The sequence below is a fragment of the Vanessa cardui genome, chromosome 10 (genome assembly GCF_905220365.1).
Source record: "Vanessa cardui chromosome 10, ilVanCard2.1, whole genome shotgun sequence".
Lineage (NCBI taxonomy): Eukaryota > Metazoa > Arthropoda > Insecta > Lepidoptera > Nymphalidae > Vanessa > Vanessa cardui.
In genome coordinates this window covers 13,486,942-13,510,848 of record NC_061132.1, presented here as the reverse complement: position 1 = coordinate 13,510,848, position 23,907 = coordinate 13,486,942, and the positions used below count along the sequence as shown (strand labels likewise).

General features: G+C 34.8%; 1 protein-coding gene across 11 annotated transcripts in view; it reads right to left on the bottom strand.

The window, feature by feature from the left end:
• LOC124532829 (optomotor-blind protein-like) overlaps window positions 1–23,907 on the bottom strand; it is a 112,466-nt gene that overhangs the window by 53,909 nt on the left and 34,650 nt on the right. For 7 of the 11 annotated variants that reach the window (XM_047107922.1, XM_047107928.1, XM_047107920.1 and 4 more), the window contains exons 2-3: window positions 22,345–22,458; window positions 19,847–20,000 (exon numbers count right to left, since the gene is read on the bottom strand). In XM_047107922.1, the coding sequence (XP_046963878.1) occupies window positions 19,847–20,000; window positions 22,345–22,458 (268 nt within the window). Of the gene's footprint in view, window positions 1–19,846; window positions 20,001–20,859; window positions 20,974–22,344; window positions 22,459–23,907 lie in introns of all 11 variants that reach the window. The other 4 variants (XM_047107929.1, XM_047107919.1, XM_047107925.1 and 1 more) reach the window with 1 other exon arrangement.

Genomic DNA, 23,907 nt, shown 5'->3' with positions numbered 1-23,907 from the left:
ATTTCCCACTGATGGGCGAAGGCCTCTTCTCTCTTTGAGGAGAAGGTTTGGAATATTCCACCACGCTGTTCCAATGCGGGTAAGTAAAATACACATGTGGCAGAATTTCTATGAAATTATACACATGCAAGTTTTCTCATGATGTTTTCCTTCATCGACAAGAACCAGATGAATTATGAACATAAATTAAGCACATGAGTGGGTTCAGTGGTGCTTGCTTGGGTTTGAATCTGCAATTATCGGTTAAGATGCACGCGTTCTAACCACTGGGCCATCTCGCCTCACGTTAAGTGCTTTAATATATACAAATATGAAATCAAAACAGTGTATAAGTCTTAACTGCGTAGAATGTTGGCAAGAATGCTAGCAGCATTTCCCCGTTGCATCGCAATTCCGATCCTCTGGACTAAAAACCAACCAGCCCTGTCGCCAGTGGAGCCAATAAGGCGAGGTGTTATACTTTTAATTAGCAAAATTAAAAGTCAGATGTGTGATTCTGACCCCGTGTTATACATTATAATTATAATTTACTAGAAATGTTGGCTAAAAGTCAGTTTATGACGTTTCAAATGTCAAATTAATTATGACAGAAAGACAGCGATCGCTCAGTGAAATATGAATGTTTTTAAGCTACACCAATAAGGTATTAATTGTATACAAATAAATTTAAAAAGTTTGACAAATGTAGGAGCATTAGAGGTTGTCGTAAGGATTCCTCATTTCACAAAGGAACCCCGAAAAGTTTGGGGAGTACACGGAAGTCACTGATAATTGTGTAAGAATTACTTAACAGTTGGTACTTTTCGCGGAAGTTCTTTTTTTTTTTTAATTCATAACTTTTTTCTAATTAACTGTAATAATGTATTTGTTTGTTTAACGTAAAGGAGTATATTTGCCGGGTTTTTTTGACGGCATTTTGTACTTAAATCGTAATGATTGGTTTCTAAATTAAATTTACAATTTTTGTAAGTTTACTGTTTAGAACAAACTTTGTCAATATGCTCTTAATATATTTTATTCATCTTGATTGTATACATACATAAAATACAATTATAGAATTAAACATGTCTCAACATATAGGTACAGTTTATACAGCTATACTAAGCCTCCATCTTTTTGAAGGTTTCACCTAAGTTCGACCCCGTAATATTCGATTAGTTTCTCGTTTTCTAACCACCAAGTCATATAATTTTATCATAGCATTTTAAAAGTAAGCATTAAGTAAGTTTATGAACTAGTATATGTACAAGAAACATTTTATTAGTTTACTATTATGGATACTAGAAGTGGTGGATCAAGAATTATCGTTTGAGAGGGTTTAATACCACTGTAGATAGGTTTTATCAAGAAAACACTAAAAAAAAAAATCACTGAATATTATAGGTACAAGAAGTGTACCTAGAATTATCTTTTGAGAGAGTTTGATACCTATGTAGGTAGGTTTTATCAAGAAAACACTAAGAAAAGCACTCAATATATTATTTTGCTGAAGTTAGTGGCTTAGAGGACAATCATATTATCCTAATTTAAACGAGAAAAATAGAGTAACTACTGAGTTTCTTGCCGGTTCTTCTCGGTATAATCTACTCTTCGAACCAGTGGTTAAAACACTTAATTGTTAAATTCAAAAGCAAAAGCTACTTAAATAAAGTTTATTTTGATTTGATTTGATTTGAACGGTAGTGACAGTACTGGTGGTCAGCATGATAAAAAAAAACGCCCAGTATCTCGACGTCGCCCAGTAAAAAGGACCACCGAGTCTCAATCGGTCTGTCGTCAGTGAGTACGTGTGCCGAAACACGGAATGTCACTCGAAACCGGAGCTGTTAACGTTATTCGAGTTTTATCTCAACGGGATTATAGAGCTACCTGTCTTTGCTGGAGTTTTTATATATACAAGACGTTTACGAGACTTCGTTCGTCTTGATGTACGTAATTTTACGGAGTTTTCTTTATATAAGTATGTATATTATTTAATAGGTTGGCGGACGAGCATATGTGCCACCTGATTGTAAGATGTCACTATCACCGATATACAATGCTGTAAGAAATATTAACTATTCCTTACATCAATGCGCCACCAACCTTGGGAACTAAGATGTCCTTTGTGCCTGTAGTTACACTGGCTCACACACCCTTGAAACCGGAACACAATAATACTGCGTACTGTTGTTTGGCGGTAGAATAACTGATGAGTGGGTGGTACCTACCCAGATGGGCTTGCACAAAGCCCTACCACCCAGAAATATTATAGAAACATTATATTTAATATGATTTATATTATACACTCTTTATTTATAAACAGTCGCTAGCAGATATATAAAATTCCTTCCAAAATTAGATAGATAGATTAAAAAACTATATTTAAAATATAAATGTATAAAAGATCCGTGGGAAATATTCGTTAATTATATACCTATGTGTATGTTTATGTTTTAAAAGTGACCGCTGTCTGCTGTTTGAATCAATCAACTCGAAAAGATACCGAGATCAAGAAATATGTGATATGTTTAAAATTCAGTGTCAAGTAAGTAAAACAGTATTTATTTAACGCTTTTCCACCGTCCCACGGATGACATGTTAATTAGAAAGTTATTTTATAATTAATACGAGCATGCGTACAGCGGTTAGTAGTTTATTCTCAGCGAAACAGGTTCGAATACAAACGCATCTGCACTATTTAGTTCTAATATATTATATTCTATTTACTGTTACATTTGTTATTAGTCATTTATCATCATTACTATCATTTTACAGTATAAAACAAAGTCGCATACCGCTATCTGTCTCTATGTGTACTTAGATCTTTAAAATTACGCAACGGATTTTGATGTGGTTTTCTTTTTGATAGATAGATTGATTCATGAGAAAGGTTTGTATGTAGATACTATACATGGAAAATATAGTAGAACACGGATAATTTTAGTATCTAAAATGTTTTTTATTTTATTTTACAATGATGTCGTAAGACGTAGAATTTTTATTGCCTAATGACTAAAAATCTGTGAACGTTGTTAGACATTCTGTATTATATTTAGTATCAGCATTCCAGCCGTGCTACTACTACAAAAATATTTATAAAGAGATGATACATCTGGTCTATCATGGGATATATAAAGGCTGTTCCAAAAACATCAAATATATTAGAACCCATTCGTTCACTCATTAATAGTAATAGTGTTAAATATATATTCATAAATTATAACTAAAATCACTTTTATTTTAACGGGAAACGAACCCGTTACCTAATTAGTAGATAATCCAGCGATCACGCTGCTAAACATAGCGGTGTTTTAACTATAGATTAAAATGCTAAGTTAAAACATTCAACGATTAAAAGTTTACGGCTACCACCGGCTTAGAAAGTAGATTATAAGAAACAAAAATTTCAGTAGTTACACTCATCTATAATTTTGATTTGGCGAGGAAAAATGATTATGATAGCGAAAGCCTGTTACTGTTGGTTTAAAAGGTGATATCATTCGTAAATGCAGTTATCATTTTTAAATCTATTTGTAAGTTACACTATCGTTATTAAGTTTGTAAAAATTAAAACACACATAATATATACTACTATTATTAATGCAAAAGTCTCTCTATCTGTCTGAGGCGCTTTCACGCCAAAACTGGAAATTTGGTACACTAGTCTAGAGCCTGAGAAAGGACGTGGTCTACGTTTTTGGAATCATAACATGACCTCTTTGTATAGCTATATTTTAAGGTCATTTGTAAATATATTCATACATAAGGGCAAAACCGCAAGTAACAGCCAGTATGATAAAAAAAATTTTGGCCGACAGCAAAGTTTTCTGTTAAATCTTTGGCCGTCTCAACTTAGTTTGAAGATTTGACCCACGCGTTCCAAACAGGAAAGATTAAATAAAAGATTGTTGAAATGTTAAATAACTTTGAACTTTAATTTCAAACTTAATTCGAAATTTAATAATTAGCCATTAATGTTCGCTCATTGGTCGAAATTCGATTTTAATAATTAAAAATTTAACAAACACATATTGAACGATTGTGAAACGATTACCTATTAATGAATTTAAAAAAAAAAAACGATCGATAAACAGGCGAGAAAAAAGTGTTGGAAGCTTTTGTATGTGTCTGCTTAAACTTCATTTAGATAGTTCTAAATGGCGCGCGCACTGGTAACTTTTGTCACGGTGACTGTTTCGTCACTCTTGTCGAGTCCGTGAATATGTACAGATGCAGACACAAATGTCACGTCGTAATGTGCGCGCACCTCCATACATATTCGTACAGTTAAGGTAAGAAAAGTTTCGTCACCTTAAGATCTATTTTCGCGTGCTCAGTATGAACGATAATCTGCTTTACCGATCGAGAATGACATATTGTGTCGCAATGTCATAAGTCACCTCTAGCAAAGTATACTATGTAAGTTTAATTTTATATGCAGTTGTGAATAAATATGAGACAACATCATATATATTACTCTGATCCCAATATAAGTAGCTAAAGCTGTGTTATGGAAAATCAGAAGTAACGACGGTACCACAAACACCCAGACCCAAGGCAACATAGAAAAGTAAATGATCATCGGGAATCGAACCCGGAACCTCGGAGTGGTGTAACTCTGAAAAGCAGTGTACACACCACTCGACCACGGAGGTCGTCGAATCTGTCTGTAGTGTTTTAGTTTCAAAAGGTACTAAGAGACTTGATAAAGGAATGTATTTGAAAACTGACGAAGGTTTTCTTTCTCTGACTGTACATACGTTTCATTATCACCTGATGTATATTCAACGCTTAATATAATTAATGTGATTTTTATGATTTTATACAAGGCTGTGGTCAGCCGGTAATTGGATTAGACAGCGTAATGCGATGTATCGCTAATCCAGCTGTTTCCTTCATTTTTAATTTAAAGCACCTGCTAGTCATACTCTATCTAGTAACGTGTTGTGTTCGACAACTTCGAGTCTCGTGTTCATTGAAATACAGAATCCAGATTATAAATTTATCCATACACATAATAAAATTGGAGTGTCTGTTTGTAATATTGAAATAGCCCTTTTTACCCAATGCATTTGTTTTAATATATTTTTACTACTCTTCTTAGGGGGTTAGTTGTTTTCTTCCTTCCTTGGAGTTTGGAGTGAGTTTCATATCAAATTTCATCCAATTTGATTCAGTGGTTTGGCAGTGAAAGTGCGACACACAGATATAGAAGTATAATTTTTTATTTTTATTTATATACATATTTCATACGCGTGATACTAGAGCGTGTCACTAGTTGTGGTAATTAACGCTGGGACGTACAATTCTTTCGGACGTAGACTTAGCACGCTTTAGAAAAGACAAAATCAAATAGTAGTAGTTCGGCATTACAGGGCCTCCAGCAGTCTGGCTGGTCGAGAGATCAACCTGATCAAAATATCAAGTGACATGTATCATTCGAATTTTATAAAATTTGGAATGATCAAAATATTCTCGAAAGTTTAAATATCGAATTATATCTCACTCTTTAAAAATACGACGGCCTTATTCCATATTCACCATCAAAATGTATTACTGATTTCGTGAGTGAGTGTATGTCGCCATAACATTTGAGATGTTACCGCTATGTGTATGTATATATGACGTTCGAAACCTTTGAATACATCGTAAAACCCAATCGGCCGTGTTCGTCTATTCATGCGTTTTCGATATAATTCGTCAAAAGGGACGCGCTATACCGTCCGCGTCTAAGATGTTATTAGTTATATATTCTTTTGATGGTGACTACTAACGCCCATGGACAACTGCAATTTCGGGGAGCTTGAGAGGAAAGAGATATTTTCTTGAAGGTTCCCAAGTCGTATCGGTCCAGAAAAACCACCGGCGAAAACTGGTTCAATAGAGTGATACTAAACAGAAAATGTCTCCAAATTCGCGCTGTTGTGGATTCGGACATCTATATAAAATAATCTACCACCGATACTACTACCACAAGTGTGGCATTCTATCGCCGAATAATAAAATCATTATATAATGATTGTATTGATGAAATCTAGCTTCTGTTTTGTGTCTTATTCTTATCAGTAGAATCTACATTCAGAACCGGCGATATATACTTCACAGACTTTTTATTATGATATAGTTTGGCGGACGAGCATATGGGCCCGCGAATAGTTAGTGGTCACCATCACCCATAGACAATGACCATGTAAGAAATATTACAATTCCTTACATCGACAATGTGCCAACAACCTTGGGAACTAAGATGTCATGTCCCTTGTGCCTGTAGTTACACTGGTTCATTCATCCATCAAACCGGAACACAACAATACTGAGTACTGTTATTTGGCGGTAGAATATCTGATGAGTGGGTGGTATTTACCCAGACGGGCTTGCACAAAGCCCTACCACCAAGTGTAACTTATCTTGTAAAATATCAATTCGAAAATGCCGTACGTACAAGTGTTATTTAATTTAATAAAAAACATCAAATATTCGATATGAAATGTATTCCTACAAATATCGAAATATGTAAGGCGAAAACGAAAATATTCCTTTAATATAACTTTCCTTGACGCCCCTCGCATAAGAAAATATGTCTAAGTGAACATTCGAATATCAAAAACACTTGTATGCGGAAAATGTAAAATTGTCGTTTTCACGAATGAAGGAACAGGTGTGAGGGATAACTGGCAGTATAATAAAAATATTCGAGGAACAAAATGAATTCCTAGCGAGTTTGAAGACGAAGATACAAACAGAAGTCGCTTTGAATAAAACAATTGAAGGCGAGGTGTACTGTCGATACACTAGACGAGAGAACGATCAAATCAATATTCATAAAATATTAAAGCATATATAATAAAATATATTCTTATATGATTAAACTAGCTGTGGCTTTACTCGAGCGAATTTATAAAAATTACTAACGCAAAACTTCACCAAAGATAATTTACCCTTTCCGTTTCGAAAGGTAAAATATATTCCTGGGTCAATTATCAACATTTCCAAAATGGTGTAAGAGTAAGAGTTTGAGACTTACATATTTTCAAATGTATAACAATAAAGATTTGTTTTCTTAATTAAAAATTTTGGTTACGTAACTATTAAAACCTAGCTACATGAAAAATCAACTAAAATAAAAAAAAACAGTAGCATATGTTCTAAAAAAAGTATCCAATCGAATGCAATGAGTAAATTAAAAAAAAAAACTATTCATGATACGAGGTTGTGTAACAATTATGACTGACAAAAGGTCTAAAAAAACTTAACAGCGGCTCACAAACCGAATGAATGAAATGAACAAAAACTTTGATTTACGACGTGGCGACGAATTTAATTGTAAATCTTTGTAACGCTGTTTGTGTAACGTGCGTTTGCAAATACGAACACAGTTTGATTTTCAATCATAATAACACCTTATTAAAATTACTCAATGAACTTTTATAACATCGTAATATTATGAGTTTAGTTTTGGGTTGATCGTGTGAAAAATGATATGGCTGGAGTTAATATTACTTGTGATGACGTCATACAGAAAATTATGGAAGAAGAAATGCTGCGCTGACCTCAAGTAAAATTGGGATAAGGGCAGGCTGGTTTACCTTTGTTTGAGAGTACCTAGATAGTCAAATTAATCTTAATAGAAGTCGCGGTATGCTATTCACGTCACGTCCTTTTCATTTGTGTTTATTATTGTGTCCTGGATTCCTAATCCATGTGAGCATGTGTTGCATGAAACTATGACACATGTATACACGATACATGTGTACATGTCAGTCATATTGATAAGCAAATGTGGAACAGTGTTGTGGAAATAGATCCAGTTTTTAATTAAGATTCATATTCATAGTGGATCATTTCTTAGTCTTTATTATTATGTTTTACTGATATACAAGTATCATATTGATAACATATAAAGTATCTATGTTTTCAATTTTTGTTTCAATGTGTTGACGTTATTGAGGCTACGTGGGCCAAAAGCTACAGTTAGAACGAATAACAGTGAATGAAATGTACGATGTACTACTATGAATAGTAATAAAGACTTCAAAAGCAGTCACTTTTATTTCCGATTCAAGTATCGTATCTCAAACAACGTAAACGCTTAAGAAATGATTACGAAGGTAAACAAAATATAACATTTGCAAACATCGAGCGAACGTCACAAAGAACCGTGGTGTGTCAACGGTGACAGTTTTATGGTTTCCCCATGCAAATTGACCGACGAATTGATGGTCCGACGCCTTACGTCATATTTCAAACATCGAATTGACATAAGAATTGTTTCGTCTAAAAAATCGACGCAACTGACGTTACGATAGGACCTTTTTTCGGCTCATGCTCATCACTATCGTTGCATATATTATTGTCAGTGTTACCGTAAGCGATGTTTTATAGAGCGGTTTCTGGAGCTGCTGTCAAATCGCTACACGCTAATATATCATGTATTACGAATGCGTGAAGTTTAAGTCGCGTGTTCAACTTTGACTAATGGTTAAGCTCGGTGGTTTATTGTAGAACTTTAAAGCATTACGTTCAGCTTCGTATTAGCTAAACAATTTTCATTTATGATATACTGACAAAATTTAATAGTTTGATGAATCAACTGCTTTATTTAATATCACATCACTCTACCACCGTTTTCAAAAAATAAAATACCCTGAAAAAAAAATCAGCAATTTTTTTGTTAGTATTTACGTCTATTAATTAGTTGATTGACGATGATGATTGAGGATGCATTCTGACATTTGAGAATTACAATGAACATCGCGAGATACCACGAAGGTGGTATATGAAGGTGAATGGCGTGAAGTTTGCCATTCCGATGGAAACATGCTTGTCAGAAATTTCCATGACTATCTGTCAGGAGATCTCACGCTACGTGCGATCGCTTGTCAATAGCTAGCTTTATGACAAACGGAAGAGGAACATGGAGGTGCTACCTGATGGAACACCGTGTCACCATTTATTACCAAGCCTGCTTTATTTTGCGTGTTCCTTTTTCCATAAATCGCAACTATAAAAACCGTTTTATTGATATCTGTACCTATATTTACAATATAATTATACTGCGTCGTTTTTTTAGTACTTACAATATTAGATATCCCAAGACACAGGGATCAAAGTCTGAGTAAAAAAAGGCTGTATACTTTTCTATTAATAAATAATAGGTACTTCGAAGTTTAGAAGCTTGCTTGATTTAGTATGCCTCAAAAAGCCTAAATCAGACGTCCTAAATCGTTGTCCCATTGGATTTAAGAGCGAATATCTTTGACAGTATATCTCGTGTTTAGCTACTTTACTTTCTATAATTTCACAGTTGAGAATTTCCACCGTGACAAGAAGGTTCTACTATAAGAAGGAGGAACCCTCATCTACATCGTCTTTATTTTTTTTCAATTATAAAGATGTCCATCATTATGACACTAAAGTAAATCACTAAATTTTACAGTCTCAACAGTTATAATTAATGTATATTTTCCCTTACATGGGTCACCAAAACAAATTGGCTGACAAGAAATAATACATTTTAACAAATATGTGAGAACCGTAGCGTTCACACCTAAATTACACCGTCAAGCATTCAAACGGCACACATAAAAAGGAGCAACACGAATCGTTAGTTTAGCACCCCCCTTAATAATAGGTGATTTGCCCCCTAACTCACATACGAAGATACCAGCATTGAGAGACCTCCGGCGTAATGATTGGATCGTAACATTTTATATGCACGGTAACGATTTCGTAAAGAGAAATGGGGGTCGTGTCTATTTGGTGCAGAATGGATGCGTGTCTTCAAGCCATCCTGGTTTTACGTAGTTCCAGCCTAATGCCACTTGTATCGGACATTTTATAGTCACACGCTTGGGTCTCGGTGAGTTGTGAACGTCGAATTTCGAAACTATGCTACCGGTGATGGTTTTATTGGCCCTAAAGGTAGAATATAACTTTGAGTGTTTCCAAATTTGCGGTGTTATTTCGTTATTTCCAAGTACTGTCACAGTTTTATGAAAGTCGTAACTGTTAATAAAAACTACAGGATCTTAAAAAGTTTTCTATGCAGAAACTACTTTTTCTAATTCAGCACTTCTCTATAGATTCTCTATAGTAAGATTATAAATGTGAAAGTAACTCGGTCTGTCTGTAGCTCTTTCACGACCAAACCAATGAACCGATTTTGATGAAATTTGGTGTGAAGAAAACTTGAACTCCAAAGAAGGACATAGGATATTTTTTTGCCTAACATATGATAACCAACCCCTAAAACGCGATCGAAGCCGCGAGCAACAATTAGTATTGAATACGTTAATAATATAGTATATTTATTTGCATCGAAATAACTATATATAATTGATTTTTGTTCCGTGTTATTTGTTTATTATTACGATTTAGAACATAACTTGTCAGTAAGTTTATTTTACAGTTTGAATTTTTCGTTACGTCAACTCGTAAAATAAATGAAATACGAACTCTTTTGAAATACTTCACTCGATACAGAATTGTTTTTTTAATTCGTAAAAATTCTTTCAAATGTTTCTCGAAAAAGTTGTTCCTTTTTTAAAAGACGTGACAAAACGTAATCGCGGTCTATTCAGCCGTTTGCATTAATTCATTCGCTTTAGAGCGTTGTGGAGTTCAAACAAGTGTCGTTTTCTCAATTTTCCCGCCAATTTTCGGTCGACAAAATGGCCGCTGCTCAGGCACGGTGTGACACGCACGTTTCGTTGCACGCAATCAACGTTATTTAAAGGACATGTTATCTAGAAAGTATGTTAATTATTTATGTCTATTGATATAAAAAATAAAATATTATAAGGATTTATAATTCACGAAAATATTTTTTATTTCGAAGAATGAGTGAGTGGTTTGTAGCGTTCAAATAAGTGGCAAGTGCGATTTGTAAATATTAACATTGTCACCGTGGTCAGAGCAGCTCTTACCATGTAACTAAAGAAGGGTGATGGCAAATATACACATACAAATAGATTATAAGTGCTACTATTAGTTCACGATTTAGCATCAGGAAAAATAATATTACAATGTTATGAAAAATAAAATCATAGTAACATTTTTTAAGGTTTATGGTTACTTAATCTGTTTTTATAAAACCACAGATAAATAAGATCTGTATTTTCAAAAGTTTTTTTTTATTGATAAAAATTGCGGAAGCGCTTGTAGATTCAAAAATATTATTTTAATTCAATTGTATTTAATTGCCATTTTGTATTTCAGATATAGGAAAAGGGTAACTACTGAGTTTTTTCCGGCCAGTTCGTCGCATTAAAATTCACATTCCCCAATTAAAATAATTCTGATAAATGACGTTTCAAAAGTTCTTGTAAAAACCTAGGATGTAAATAAAAACTTACTTGATGTTTTATTTACTAGTTTATTAATAATATGACAACGCGCTCAATGATACAAAGTATAATATTTTTTTTTGTATACAGAAGCTAAGTTACTATTGAAAAATTACCAGTTCTCACTACATTCTCACTTTTACTGTATCCTTATCTCTCGTAAGCATTTATTCTTGCTGACCCGTAGTAGTGGCCGATCCAAAGTGCTACAGAAGTGCATTTGATCCGAACTCGCCAAATATTTAATATCACATGGGAACATGTGCAATGCGAGCTTTACTTAAATTTCCGATAGAGTGAGATAGCACGATTGCTAGAACGAGATACATTACTTAGTTATGAAAACAGAATTAAATCTTGTTAGTGGAATCGAATGAACCACTGATTCTGTATGTAAAGTCTACTGAGAAGAACTTACGAAAAACTAAGCAGTATGTACTATTCAATTCATATTACATAGTTTCGTATTGAAAATTAACGAATGGAATATATGTATATGTGCAAATATAGATGTAAGGAGTATGATGAGAGATATATAGCTTTCGTCGTTTCTTTTTTAATTTAAGTTTATTAAAAGTCTTTATTACACATTGTCATTTTGCTTTGCTTTAAACTAAAATTATACTTGTTAGTACATCTGCGTTATAGTAGTGAAGATTATGGATCTAAGCTAAATTAATTTGGGAGCTAATAGACTCGTCCTTATCAAATACACGCGCGAGAAAGGGATAGATCTATTTTTTTTAAACAAAAATAGTCAAGGTCTGCTGAGATATAACCTCCCTATGAACATACGTCCTATTTTGAAATATCCCAGTCTTTATTTACCTAGTAGGTAAATGCAAGCGAAGCCAGGACGACAACTAGCTACGTATAGAAGATATTATAAAGATTTAAAATTGTTTTATTGAGATAGCAATACTTGACTTTTATAAGGTTGTATGGGCGGCTGGCGTAGCAGGTGCTGATAATAATTTAATATGATACACACGCCATCATATCCAAAGACGATGAACTTAGATAATACGAAAATATGGACTTAATTATATCATAATCACGTTAATTATTGTCAATAAATAATTTGGATTAAATTTTTAATGTCTAATAATTAAGCTATTTCGTCGCTGCGTTTAAAGCAGCTTCAATTAACATTTGAAAGCTCATAATATATCATTTTAATGCGTTTTATAAAAATTATAAATGTCAAACATATATTTCAAGTTGAGATGGCTGATGTGTGGATTTTCTATTCTATCACCCTCAGCCTTATAGAAGGGTTTTACGTGCTATCCGAAGTACAGGATTTTTTGACAGGAAATAAATTGATAATCATATTTGTGATGCTTTGAAATTTTATCAAACAGACATATACAAAACAAATTAAATTAACAAATTACACCGGAAGAACTTACATATAAGGAGAATACGTCAGTGGAGAAAAGCTAACTTACAGCTTAAACCAAAAAATCAAAATCAAAATAAACTTTATTCAAGTGGGCTTTTACAAGCACTCGTCATTTAACCGTTCGTGAAGCTACCACCAGTTCGGAAAGTAGATTCTACCGAGAAGAACCGGCAAGAAACTCAGTAGTTACTGTTTTTCAAAATTTTAAAAAATACAGTCATGTTAGTTAATACAATTATTTAAATTAATATTAATATACCAACGAGATAATCAGGTAAACAGTCTACCTCAGTACAATCTCATGGATCTTCCAGTCGCATCTACTATATTAGTTTACCAGCCTGCGTAAATAATCCTAACCTAAACTATGACTTAACCCAAACTAAGTACCTAACCTTGAACTGAAGCCTGACCCAACCTACGTCTACAGACAAGACAATATTTAGACCACCAAAATTATTTTGCAACGAACGAATTTCGACTCTAATTACGTATGAAATAATGCCGCAATTAGTCTACCACTTAAACATCTCTCAAAAAAGATAATATTATTAAAATATGTATACGAGATCGACGTAACAACACGATTACTGGCGCCTACACGCAATCAAGATTTTAATGAAAAAAAACGGCTTAAACCATCCTAGCAGTCAAGAATCCAAACAGGATTAAAATTTACACTTCGCCTGTCAACAAAGGACATTTGTATCCCGTATCCTCAGCTATGTTATTAAAAAAGATTTCTACTTATTATCCTTTGTCGAACAGGACGTTTTGCGCGCAAGAAACGAGTCGGTATTCCAAATCGTGTAGTTAGTTTTTTATGAACGGCGATTCCGTTATAAAACAAACAAATCATCGAACGTACCAAAAAGTCGCCGTTTAGTTTACAGTTTAACTTTTTTCGACGACTCGTATATCACCGTGTTTCGCAGCAGGTGGCTGAGCAGTTAACAAAAAACAAAGCCGACCGCCGCCGCCACTGCCTCGACATGTAAGACGTCAAATTCTCAAACAATACTTCACGTACACGGCGCCCTATTCTGAAAACCGCGCGACCGCAGCACTCGATAATTAATCCATTCCAACCCTATCGCCAATCGAACCGGTAAGACGCCGATAACCTCGCTCACCCACTTACGAGCGAGATTTTATCAGCCCCACTTAATAGAGAACAATTTGCGAGGGCTCACCGATCTGCTGGATGCCTCAATGCCTCCCAAAGGACATCACCTTTTGATCAATAACTGTATATAAATTACGGAGCATATGCCCTTTCTTGTTCGAGCGAGCGCACCGGTTTGCCGGCCTTTGTATCTCGTAGGTATTTATTTATCGGGAACCCCGTGCAAAACTTCGTCCGTTACGCAAAAAAGTTCCTAAAGAAGAATTTGATTGGAATCGGAAACATTGCCCGAAGACTGCCAAGTTTTTCATTTCGCGGATTTCAAGGTGAGCGAAGTTTGTTTTAGAATTAATTGTAAACACCGATCGCGGGCCGCGCGGCGCGGCGGATCAACAAACTCTTAACTCGCAAATTTTTCGATATTCAGTGCAGCTGTATTCACGGACGGGAAGACACCGCTTCGGGAGTACAATGCGCTACTTGAAATGAATTAGACGCTCGAAAGACGCCGGTTGCGGATTAGCCCTTCACAATTAAAACTGGCAGACGGCGCTTTTCGTCATCTTTGACGTATAAGCCCCAGAATACACCCCCGGCGGCGAGCGACGTCATTGTGAACGCTCAAGATGTTTTGATTTGTAAAAACGGGTGCAGAAGGCTGCGATTACCGAGATCGGAACGCTGAGGTTTTGTGCCTCTCTTTGTGACACAAGCTGTTCATTCGTGTAGTTATGGTGTAATTTGGTATGAGTTTTTATGAAGGCGCAAATTAACGGGGAAATAACATTGTGATACTATGTTAATATGATAATCACGTACCCTCGAATGGTATTAAGAATGTTTGTACCTTTTGGGTGTTCCTGTATATTACCTATTTATTTATTTAGTAAATAATAAAGGCAACAATACAAATGTGTGGGAATCATGTACCTAAACATTTAGTAGATACGCCATTATTGATGTTACATTGGTCTGGTTGGTAAGTGTTAGCCTCTTGGCCAGTGTCCAAGTATTTCCAGCTAAAAAATCGTTGGGCATTTCGAATGATCATCCGTTATGATGGATTCTATTTTTAAAATAACAATAAATATATTTCATATTGTATTAATTTGTCGCACGTTTTTTCATATACATTTCCATCGAATAGTTTCTATGTTATTTAAATTTATTTTCGGTGAATAAGTCAGTCGAGTTACCTCGTGGACCTACTGTTAGCTCGTTGGCAGGCTGCCAAACATTCCTAAATGATAGCCGAGTGACGGTGAAGCATAAAAACGTTGTATGAATAGCGTATATTATATAAGGTATCTTAAAACTCGATATCATGTATATAGGTATAGGTATATATGTGGGTAGCGCGTAGTAAAGGATCGCTTACAAAAATGGAGGAGATAAATTCAACGCAAGCAGGCAATTACCTAGTTTACGATATAATTAAATTTCACGCAAAATAAAAACCCTTCTGCGAATTGTGCGAATAAAACCAATTATAGAATAGTTGATTTATTTATGCCATTAAAACGTCAACACATTTTAATACCTAAACCTTGCCGTGAAATATATATGAATTCAATTTTCCAAATAATTAGTAGACAAGCGTGGCAACCCTAACACTTAGGGTCCGAATAGCCCAATAAAAGGCGGTCAGGCGCCATCCTTTAATCCAGCAATTATAAACGCTTTTGGCGACTGTTAAAGACTTAAAAATGTCATTATAATTGACGACACGCCAATTTATATCTTAGCGTTGTAATAAAAACCAGTTCTAACTGAGAGCATTGTAAATAATCCTGATTGCCGACAATATATCTACTTACGGACTTTGATTTGACAGTGCCGAGTCATTGACGGTCAAAGATCTATGTATATTTAGAAATGGCAATATAGGAAAAAATGTTACGTATCTCATGGTTGATCGGTCGACAACTAGACAATGACTTTGATTATAGAGCATCATTTATTTAATACATTATGGTCTTATCACCATCAACGCCAATATTTATATTTTAAGAAGTATTACGAATATAGCTTTGGAGATTAGTAAGTCTATTGATCTAGTTGGTAAGTGTTGGCCTCCAAGGCAATAGCGAACGTATCTGTTCTATTAAATTCGTTGTTCTAAGGAACGAGAATTTTTCATCAAGAACTGTTCAGAGTAAGACCTTCAAAAACCGTTGTTAGTTGGTTGGACATCAATTCGTAATTTTGTACCTTATACAAAAATAATTCTTTCATAATATTTGAAAATCGAAGAATATGAGGAGAACTATTTTACATATAAATGTTTTGTATATAGTTTTTAATGTCTGATGCAAATAATAATACTTAATATAATTTTGTAATTCATATGACTGTATCTTAATAATGAAGGTTTTTTTTACAAGTAGGGAGTAAGTGTTGCAACAGACAATAGTATCTTGGAATATTTTATAAATATTATGTAATAAATTCGAAAGCCCTACTATCTAGACCAGCTTATATTAGTTGATATTTAAAAATTTAATTTATTCGAAAAATATTCTTCTAAAAAATCAATTTCGAAATTCAAATTGCAAAAATAATTCATATTCAAACTTTTTATCTCCATCCAAATTATAAATGGCCAAACGCATGTTGAAAAAAACTCTAAAACCGATAAGACGTTTTTTTTCCATTAAAAAATACCATGCCATATAACAGTCAGCTGTTGTCAAAATTCTACGCATACCGCGTTGAGACCGTCGTTATTTCAATTACCCCTCGTCAAAGACAAAAGACCTGACACGAGAAAAAACTTCAAAAAAAAAAAAAAACGAAACAAACGCTCATCAGTGGAATTAAAAAAATCGTCTTATCTATGATTGGATCGCGGTCGTGTAAACGCATTCGTGTGTATTATGTTAGCCGGCTTTTCGGTAGCGTTTTTTTGAAATTGAAACTGAACGATTTTTTTCTAGAAGTTTCCGATGGGATATCCGAGTCTTCTTCAAAACGATTGTTGCATGTATCTGTTGTTCGAAATTTGAAATAGTAAAATTCAATTTGACTGTTATGAATAATAGCGGGAAATTCGTCTAGATATTTTTCACGCTCATTATCACAATGCGTGTATTAAATTAAAAAATCAATCACCCCTCATAAAATATGTCCGGTAAGTGGAAATCGAGTTACCCCAGGTAATCGAGAAATTATTCAACTATGAACAATTATGGCGCGGCACTTGGGCAGAATGGCGAAAATCCAAGCCTCACTAGTCTTGCTTAATCTGTTGAAGTAGTGTTGTAACTACGCTAATCGATAAACGGTATCAAGGGAATGCGAGGCTAAAGGCCATTCAGCCAGACGGCGTATTTTTTTTTTATGTGCGAGCGTGACTTTGAATTTAAAAAAAAAAGTACTAATAATTAACTTTACACATACGTAACATATGTATGTGTATCGTTGTTTTAATGTTTACGTTATATCTTTATTATTCGCATTAATAGCAATTGTCATTATTATCATATGGTTGTATATCATGTCTTCATATAAGTTGTTTAATGATCGATTGCGAATATTTTATTTAAAGAACACGAATGCAACGGTTGGACATGACGACGAGTCGATAATTGTAATTCAATAGTTTTTTAATGCAGAAATATGAACTTTCTTAGCGCAGGTGACTCCGTGTATGGCAGCCTTAAGTTCAATAGGTTTGTGGTACAACTGACGCTCATTGGCACTTGACAATCGATCAGCGATGGCGAGGGAAAATACTGGAAGCCAGTAAAATAAGATTTTTTTTAAATAGTTGTAATGTTTATAATTATATCATAAAGGGCTAATGATTGTTGAGCTGAGATGGCCCAGTGGTTAGAACGCGTGCATCTTAACCGATGATTTCGGGTTCAAGCCCAGGCAAGCACCACTATATATATATGTGCTTAATTTGTGTTTATAATTCATCTCGTGCTCGGCGGTGAAGGAAAACATCGTGAGGAAACCTGCATGTGTCTAATTTCATCGAAATTCTGCCACATGTGCATTCCACCAACCCGCATTGGAACAGCGTGGTGGAATATGTTCCAAACCTTCTCCTCAAAGGGAGAGGAGGCTAAGCCCAGCAGTGGGTACAGGCTGTTACTTTACTTTTACTTTAATGATTGTTACTATTGAAAAAATCGGTACTGTCTACATAAAAAAAACTTGAATTTTTTTATTTATTAAAAAATTAAAGATCATAAATAATTTGATTTATTATGCACGCTTGGTTAGCTAGCTGAGAACAAAAGCTTACACTATATTTAAAAAAAAAAGTTCAATTTTGGAATCGTGACCAGTATGCAATGTTTTTTCGTCAATAACGTAGGATTAAAGTTCGACCTCATTTTTAAATTTCGAACAATGATTCCCACGAATACTTTTTGGGAGTATCTATTAATTTCAACTATCAATAGATTATGTTTATAATGACATATACACACGAATTATCTTCAAATAATATTACTATTCAAATCTATGTTAAGGCAGGTGTACACAGTAGCCAAATCGGTTAAATTACAAGGTATTTTATAATATACATAATTAAGCACACTAATTAACGGTGCCACATTTCTAGAAACTAAACGTGTTTTGTTAATTATGATCTAACACTTCGTTATCTTTGGCCTAGAAGATTTACAATTTAATAAATATAAGTAAATGTGAAATATTCATTATAAATTGGGTCCAATTGTTGGCCTTTTGGTCTGTTACTATACGTATTCTGTATTGGATGAAAGTTGGCGCATTTTTTGGCTATATTTTGGTATGTAGGAGCCAACGCCCATAGTCCACCCACCTTCGGAAATTAAATGTTAAGTCCCTTGTGCCTGTGGTTACACTGGCTCACCATTTAAATGGAACGTAATAATCTTACAGTGGGTTGGGTGTTACGTACTCACGAACGTATCTTTTACTTTACTATTTAAGATAAGATTTAAGAAATAAAATGAACTTAAAATACTTCATTAGAGTTCTATAATTAATTTTATATTTTGAAATATCATTATAATTATTTTGCCTTCAAATTGTGTTGGGAGATGAGAATAGTAAAAACTTGCGACTTTTACATTGCATGCCAATCTAATCTCGTCTTTATTTTTTAGTCGGATTAAAGACATTTGTCAACAACTTTACTTATTATTTTATCGTCGTATTTATAAATAATATTAGAACATTATTCTATATTACTTAAAAATACGGGCCCAAGTATACATGTAATCTAGTGTGGCCTCCAACGATAATATACTATTTTAAAGCTCAAGGATATTGTAATATCATAATATTTATCTATTCCATTATTTTTCGTAATAAATATATTGAATTTTCTCATAAATAAATCATTGTAAGAACTGAAATGAATATCACGATCGAACAAACATACATCATACTTAAGTTGAATTGCGAAATAAAAAAGGAATGATACAAAAAAGGTTCTATATTTATGAAAAAAAAAAAAAATAATTGTAGTAACAACCCTAAAAAGACCGGTGTACACATAATCTATTGAACTACAGAATGTAACCAAAGTAAATACCCTAATAACCGTGACCGACACAATGGTGCCCCGCTGCCCGACGTTAGATCAAGCCCAACCTTTTTAATTATAATATCAGTCGCATTATAAACTTTTTGCTCCGACAAAAAAAGGCTACTTTTGGGGTCTCGAGTGGGCTTCAAATATTTGTAGTATTGACAGGGGATCGTTTACGGCTCTGGAGCACATCCTATTCAATTTATGAAGAATTCACGTAAAATATTTATAATAAATAACATTTATAGCAAACTACGTCACAGGTACTAATGACATATACTTGAAATCGATGGTTTTTTTAGACCGTTTGAACACAAAACGATACAAATAAATCTGAGAACATTTAAACGTAATAATAAATATAATAATAAATACCTATAAATCATTGTTAATATATGTAGTTTTTTTTATAAAAATCCATCGAATTAAAGCAGTCTAAAGAAGCAGGTACTCACGAATCCGTGTTTGTCGCTGATGTTATTCGTCAACTTCAGCTTGTGGAAGGAAACAACCTTCTGCATCCACTGCTCGCCCGTCGAAGGAGAGTCGGGGTGGATGTACATCCTCTTGGGCATCTCAGGGTCCGCCTTACCGGCTACCATCCACCGACTTCGAGAACAAAAGCACACATTACATTCCATCACAGACCTTAATCCGTTAAAAGTCTAAACTTCGAAAGACTCGAAACGACAAAGGTTAAAACATCACCAATAGCAAAAACTAATTAAAAATCTACTAATGAAAGTGAAATTATTATATTTTAATTAAAAAAGAACACGCGGCCCCGGAGACAGGTGGCCGCATAAATTATAAACATTATGACGTTATAAACAATGTATTCTTTGACGCAACATCGAAACTTACCGAGGCGTTTAAACATTCATTCAGTTAAAAATCTTGCCTCTTAAAACTTGTCAAACTGCATGCAAACGAAATCAGTGTAAGGTGTCAATGGCTTGTCAAGTAATGATGATGGTTACATGCACATGATACGGGATCCAAAAGCACTATAGAGTTATTATAATTAGTCAGCGGTGGGTTACAAGCGATGTGAATTGAAGAGGTCTGCGTAGAATGGAACAAAATTGGAGGAAAATCTGCGTCAGGCTCACGAGAATTTCGATTCAAAAATGGCCTAACCATACGTGATGAGATTTGTAATTAGACCAGTCCGCGTTCAGAAACGATCACTCGCTCTGTAGAATATCCGGTTCGGTAACAAAACGGTAAAACGTCGAAGGCGTTGTGGATAAACGATATATTTTACCAATTTGGATGCAAAGGTATACTTTTAACCACGCAGATCCCTATTCTTCACATAAAAACGCATGCTTCTTGCCTTATTGTTCTTTTAAAATTAACGAATTACATTAAAATAAGATCGACCTACCCGGCGTCCGCAATGGAGCCGTCACAATCGCTACGATATTCTTATTTTAATTTAATTCCTCGTCACTTCTGTATATACCTGTTGTGGAATTTGTATCTGCAATCGTCGGCAGCTACGATGTCCATTAGCAAAATGTATTTTGCTTTTTTATCAAGACCAGAAACGCGAACTTTGTAGGCAGGAAACATACGTCTGCAAGCAATACGAGAGAAAAACATGGATTGGGACTCGTTCTTTGCGACAACGATTTGACATCACGTCGATTGTGAGACATGCCGCTAGACTAGTTTCACTTTTTGCGCTAGTTCGATCTCAACTGCTGCTAGCTTGTGATGTACCGCACTCATTACATTTATTTACATTTAACACGCTTCGAAGAAGTTATCACATTCACTGTTTATCCGAATTTTATTCGCGGTAACTTTAGTGAAGCGTTACGAAGTATTTTTAAAGACAAAAAGCGTATCACCTATAACTAACCAAAAACCGTAAGCCGGCCGTCCGCTTAGGTGTTTTGCGATGTCGCGAAACGTGACCGACGCACGTGACCGTATTTGATCCGAGAACAAGACGCGAATAATACAAAAGTTCCCTCAAATGAAGTAATATTTCACTGATTGAGTAATACCTACGTGAATAATGATTTGTAATAATTAATTATCATATTAACGGCGCTAGGCGGCCGGTTCTTTTGTCGGCGACGATATCGGTTTATAGCTGAGTCACACACGAATTTTCGACCGGAATGCTTGGGTCGTATTAATTAACGGATATTAAATCGAAGTTTATCGATCGCATCTCGATGTTGCCAAACCTGCGCGTCGGCGGTTTTGATACTTGACTTCGATCGCCGGCTGGACATAAAATCGTAAGACGGACCTTATCGCTTCATGTCATCGAGAATTAAACAATGTACACGATCAAATACGATGATCATTGAATTCGGTTGCGGCTAATGATTTAGTTTTGAACCACTGACGTACGAATATCGTTCTTGTAACAGCGATCAGCGTAATATTCCCCTTGGATGATTTAGTAAATGAGATGATCCGTACTTCTCACCTCTGATATCGTTTAGCCGTTTCTTTTGATTACCGCTGCGGCGTTTGAGACAAAGATATTTTAATGATATTACCCATTGGATGCGCGTTGAATCCTTAATCGTCGGACGATTCCAGTCGGTGTTCGCTTCCCGTAATGTCGTTGCCCTTAAATTGAGCGTTGTTACGAATTGTTTACAGACAATTAAGAGCGTATCGGAATTAAATTGGTGGGAACTAGTGCAATGTGTGGGCAGAATCACAAGCTTAATGAAGAAGCGTGTAACGGTACTCGATATAGCTGCAGCATCTCCGATCGACGGTCAGTCAATTACATTGTTACTGGCAGATAGCACGAGAAAATGTGACAAATAATTTGCGACATCTTCTGCCATATCTTTGATATTGGACCAGCAGTTTAGAGAATGCTCTCGAAACTCTTGGTTACGCAATCGTGGGGAGGGGAGGAGCTAGTGAAGGCGTTTGATGATGAAGGTCCCAGCGTGATGGCGGAGAGTTCTACCTGTTATGGAACTTATATCGGTAGTCGTCGGCTGCAACGATGTCCAGTAGGAGGATGTATTTCGCTTTCGCGTCCAAACCGGACACGCGGAACTTCATTTGTGGAAACATTTGTCTGGAAATGAATGATCGTTTATCTCCACCGATCTTAAGATATAAGATAGGACACCTGGTTACATAAAACGAACGTGTACATCTGGTTACACAATTATTTTATATGAGAAACGTAATTGTTGTTTGAATACAAAAATAAAAGTGTGATATTTTTTTTTCGTTTCTGATATAAAATGATGACATTTTACAAATAACATCTTAAGACTAACATGGGATACAACACCGCAGTCGCTCTCTAAATACCCATATAGACTCATAATATCTTAATCCTGAGTGTTAAAGCGTTTCTTCGTGCCAACTCCGTAACTGCTGGTAGTTTACACGATATAACTCAAGTGGTCAGTGGTCAGTGTGAACGCAGTTTACCGCTCATTAGACCCTGATTTATCGTCGTTACGTGATGACCACGGAGTGTTTGCCGACAGGCTGATTGATGTCGTGCCGTGAGCAGATTCGTTTGGAATAACAAGTATTTAGTTTAACATTTTATTAAGCGAACGAAATCCGTCTCGTGACTTATGTTTTAGGAACAGATAGAATCGTTGCTTGTTTTCTTGCAAGATACCTTGAATTAATTTGAACGTGGCTTTTATACATGGTGCTCTATTCGATTTCAGTTTTATCAAAATATATATGCTATGGCTATATACATCATCCTGTGTAAAGTATAGAATATGTGTAATAGTTTTGGATATATAGTGAATGCATTTTCGCCTTCACTTCAACTTTAAATGGAAGACATTTTGTGCTGTTTATTCATCTTACTTTGCATATATCGAGAATTATGCAATGTATGTAAAGTTATTGCGTAATACCCGCAGTAGCTAAAAACAAACAATCTGCAACCGCATAGTGTCGTCGCTAAGTAATCCAATACATTAAACGTTTAAACGCCCATCATAACCTGGTCTCCGTACAACAAACATTTCATATAACATCCTCTGTTTATGTATGTACGTAGCTGCAACCAAAAGATCATCACACTGGTTGAAATCCGTGTCAAGTTTTACAAGATATCTGATTTCGCTACACCACAATGCTCACTATGGATCTTTATATATTGGTTATATTTCCTTAATGTCATTTGAGTACAACGATTTGATTGTATATAATTATTTAGTCTGAAGATTTCAAGAAAACATTCTTATTTCAAATCCGAGTTATCGCGTTCTTATAACAACGGTCGATTATTCGAGCACAGATAACTAAAAGTTCTAATAAAGCCTCTTTCATTAAAACTCCTTAAGCATTTATATAAATAATTCTGACAAGGATACGTTTGTGGATAATTAATTAGAGAGTAATTAATACATCTTATCGCGTTCGTTGCGATTGTACATGCATTCATTAAAAATCTGTATCGTGAATGGTCGCCATGTTTACTGAATTAATAATTTGTTGTGTGAAACCAATTAATTAATTGTAAGCAGTATTTGTACTGTGCAAACAT